This window comes from Rutidosis leptorrhynchoides, chromosome 4 (assembly GCF_046630445.1).
Source record: "Rutidosis leptorrhynchoides isolate AG116_Rl617_1_P2 chromosome 4, CSIRO_AGI_Rlap_v1, whole genome shotgun sequence".
Lineage (NCBI taxonomy): Eukaryota > Viridiplantae > Streptophyta > Magnoliopsida > Asterales > Asteraceae > Rutidosis > Rutidosis leptorrhynchoides.
This window is the reverse complement of record NC_092336.1, coordinates 106088170-106092440: the sequence shown is the minus strand read 5'-3', so window position 1 is coordinate 106092440 and position 4271 is coordinate 106088170. Positions and strand designations below refer to the sequence as shown.

At 35.8% G+C, this 4271-nt stretch overlaps 1 protein-coding gene across 1 annotated transcript; it reads left to right on the top strand.

Annotated features, from left to right (window-relative positions):
* Nucleotides 1-254: 254 nt before the first annotated feature.
* LOC139840014 (uncharacterized) lies at nucleotides 255-3377 on the top strand. Its single transcript, XM_071830235.1, has 10 exons — nucleotides 255-410; nucleotides 507-577; nucleotides 658-707; nucleotides 931-1004; nucleotides 1089-1151; nucleotides 1977-2064; nucleotides 2227-2289; nucleotides 2369-2448; nucleotides 2521-2592; nucleotides 3027-3377. Exons 1-10 carry the CDS (start codon nucleotides 379-381, stop codon nucleotides 3100-3102), a joined length of 669 nt encoding a protein of 222 aa, XP_071686336.1. The 5' UTR covers nucleotides 255-378; the 3' UTR covers nucleotides 3103-3377.
* The last annotated feature ends 894 nt before the right edge of the window (nucleotides 3378-4271 follow it).

Sequence of the window (4271 nt, the reverse complement as noted above, 5' to 3'; positions counted from 1 at the left end):
GAAAGTTGAAACAAACAATTTTACTTCCTAAATTAAGAGTTGTACAGAAACAGATCCAGTAAACAAACCCTAACTTTTCACTTATTGATCTGTTTTTGTACATCTCTTAATTCAATCAGTAAAAGTGATGTTTCTTTATCACTTGATCTGAAAATTGGTCTGTTTTGTTTCTTGGAGACATAGAATCAGACACCAGAATCAGACACCACTTATCAAACAGACGCAAATGGAAACAGGACTTAACACATAAAAAAAGTAAACAACCCCTAATCACATGATCATAGTTTCTGAAATTTTTTTCCTTTCCGTTTCCCATTTTGCAGTACACTTGTTTAAGTTAATCAAAATCCCGAAGTTGTATTAACATCATTGACTGTCATGAAGTATCTGGAATACACCCCTTTTGAGCGGTATTTTGAAATTACTGTTCTCTTATAAGAACAAGCTTTCAAAACTTTCTTAATCTTTTGTTAGTGTCAGTTTGAAGAAGTTTATCTGTATCACAGGATAAATGCTTTTCTAGATGACCTCAATCTTGGTGAACGTACCATTAATGGATGCATTGAAGCTTACTCTTGTGAGTAAAACCTTGTATTCAGGGATAATTGTTAGGGTCTTATGGAAGGACATAAATTAATTTTTTTTTTTCTTTATTAGGCAAGCATACAGGATCAGATAAGAGGCTGTCTTTCAGTTTGGAAAATGAGGTACCATTTCAAGATTTAATATTACATACTTTCTTTGTTCAAGTTAGTTAATAGATTCAGTAAACTCATTGATTAACCTGTATCAGTTGAATTCTGTTTGTGTAACACTGTTTGGGGTAATTAAGACAATCTAGAATTGTGGCTATTTTGGATTGTTAGTTGCCATGGTTCATACAAAAATTGTTTGTATGGTTTGATTTGTTGGTGTTTTGTTTTAATTCAGATTCTTGACTATTTTGGCAACTCTCCTGATGTTGACTCCGATTCGACGGTTGAATATGTTTCTAGTAGATCCAGGTGATGATAAAACTTAACATCGGTTGGAGATTGGATCTAGTTAGATCGAGTCTAAATTAGTTTGCTATATGTGTATTATTACAGCCGAAAGATGTTGATATATCTGATTCTTACATTATCTCATATGTACCCTGACTATGACTTCAGGTAAGTTTCGTTTATATTAAGTAAACATAACGTGTAAAGAGGATTATGGGTAATGACACTGTCAGCTTTTTGGGCGACATGGCAACCCGCTACATAATCCTTCTTTATTGACATTTGGGAGTGTTGTCAATTGGTTTGACAGACAGTTTTGAACTGTTGCTCTTACTGGAGCTGAGAGTTCAATTCTCTCCATTTCCCAAAACCGTGTTGTTTGTTGGTTCCTGTTTTAGACTTGTATTATCTTCAACTTTTCCAGTAATAAGTGAGCATTTCACCGTGTTAAAGTTGTATTATGGGTAACTCAAGGATGAAAAAGGCACTAGACGGAGACGAGTCGGCTAGGACCTTGTAAGGTCGAGTCGGTCAAGACGGGTCGAGACGGACGTTGACTTTTGAATGAGTACGAAGTATATTAAATATAAAAGTTTCAAACATAAATATTTTAAAAATAAATGATTTACAAATAAGATGATGTGTTGTTAGTTTAAATAATATATTGGTTTTTTATAATGCATTCTATAATTATAGTGTATTTATTAATTTATTGTTAAGGGATACTTTGTAAGTCTGTGTTTTTCCAGCTAATTTTTAAATGGACTTGGGATTTTTGTTTACACTAGAACATGGCGAACAAAAGTCGACTTTTGACCGACATTGATGGACTAATTAGACGTTTTTGGGTGGAACGGGACGGGTTAGTCACCAAACCGCTGCAACCGCCGTTTGCAACCATGCTGTAACTTAGCCAAAAATAAGTCAACATATTGTCTATCATTGGTGCAATCTGGTGGTCCATAATGTTGTCATCATGTTGTTGTCTAACAGTGCAGTGAAAGCTCACCAGTTTTTCACAGAGGAAACCTGGGAAGGTTTTAGGCAAATTTTTGACACCTACATGTCCGATGCATCTAAGGTATTATTGTCAGTATAGCATACTGAATACTCTTCCCTCAACATGAAGTGATATATGTCTTGAATTCATTACTTATGCTCGATATATTGTGCACCTTGTCTACTATGGATTCAGTAATCGTTAAAGTGTTTGTTTAGCTTCCTCTGTAACTTACTGTTTCAGGAATGGATGGAGACAAATGAAGACGGATCCCTGCTCGAAACGTTATACAAAGCCCTAAACGAGGTAATGTAGTATTTTGTACAAAAACTAAACGACATCCATGGTTTCACAAGCCTTAATGTTGCTAATTGCAAAATTTCAGGTTATCAACTTAGCTGAATGTGACATTTATATATATGACCCGAACTCCGATGCTGATCCATTCATAGAAAAAGGATCTCTGTAAGAGAGATATTCTTTTCAACCAGTTTTTAGCTTCTGCTGCATTAATATCTGACTTTTGTATTCTCGTAGGTGGTCATATAATTTCTTTTTCTACAATAGAAAACTCAAGCGTGTTGTGAGCTTCCGTTTCAGCTGCATAAGGTGATATTCCAAACCCAGATCTTTTATATATTGTAGAGGTGACAACATGGGTTGGCTTGAATTCGGTAATGGGTCAAAATATGTTCCGTTTGGATAAAACAGTCTGGTCGGGTTGAGTTGCCCACAAATAACTATCTTATCTAGTAGTTAAATATTATTATGTGTAAAGTATGACCACTAAAGCTATATTGTATTACATAAGAGTTTGAATTTTGGCAGCTTTCAACCTATTTGACTCGTTTGAGCCGCTTCCCATTTAGCTGTTTTGAAAAGTTGATTCATTCTGCACGTTACAGAATTTAATATAATACCCAGTCGGGCCATTCACCTGTTAATGGGTTAAAATGGCCACCTAACTATATATCCTAGATTATTTCGAGCTTTGGTATGTATACGACTTCAAAATTCATCTGATGAAATGTTATTTGCTGCAGCAATTTAGTGACTGATGGGTTTACGATGGAAGAATACTACGAGACAGATGAAGTATTTGACGATATGGACATGTGATGTGGAAAATGATGTACATATGTACCGTGTTAATATTCGTCTAGGATATAAATATTGGTAGTGTACAAATGGGTAGTCCTGACTCCTTACACAAATGTATGTAGGTAATCACCTAGTTTTAAGATAATAAATTTGTTTATCATAAACCGCCGCCTTGTGTATGCGCTAACTTGTTCCAGGCGCATGAGCGATTTGATTTCAGACAACTTTAGAATGCTCGAGTTTGTTTAATTTCTGTTTGAAAGTTGTCAACGGTCATTTATCATTTGCTGATTTTGTTCATTCACTATACATCTTTATATATTACTTGTTATTTTTTTGGAAATGCCAGAGTTTTTTATAAAAAATAAGACTTCCTAGCGAGTAGCTAGGTAGGACTAAAAAATTACAACGGCTTTATTTGTCACGTGTTCCAATTTACAATCGATTTGCTTCTACAAATTGACCAACTATACGAGAAGTAACAAAATAGATTCAAACAAAACACTTTTCTTCATAGCCCGGTTGTTGTGTAGAATGTCGTTTCTATATCTACATAGATGCCACTATGTCGAAGCCATGACCACAAACAGTTTAATTTTGCTGGACTTCGATGCTCTCCATTGCTCGATCCACGATAGGACTTCAGCCCAATCCTTGAGCTGCGGCGTGCCAATATCGAGCCAAACTCTAACCCGACTCCAAACATCTTGGGCAACTCCGCATTCAAAGAATATGTGCTCGCTAGACTCGATCCTGTTGCTGCAAAAAAGACAATTAATATGCTCGATACCAACACGTCTATGAGACAGATTGAGACGAGTCGGTAATTTATCTCGGGCCACCCTCCATATGAAAATGTTTATCTTTCTAGGAAGCTCTTTCGACCAAATTGTTTTTGGTAACGAAACAGGAAGACTCACATCATCGATATAAACTCTGGTATTGCAAACCGAATAACTCCCTTTCTAAGCTAGACTCCATTGCCATGTGTCCGGTTCGTTAGATAAACCCAATGCTCCAATGTGCTCAACTAGCTGTAATATTAAACCATGGTTTCTTGATCCAATACCTTCTCGGTTCCAAGACCAAGACCATTCTCCATTGATAAACCTTTCCGCTACAGAGCAATCTGCATTCGTATCAAGAAGAAATAATCTTCTAAATTTAATATTCAACGTTTCGCCATT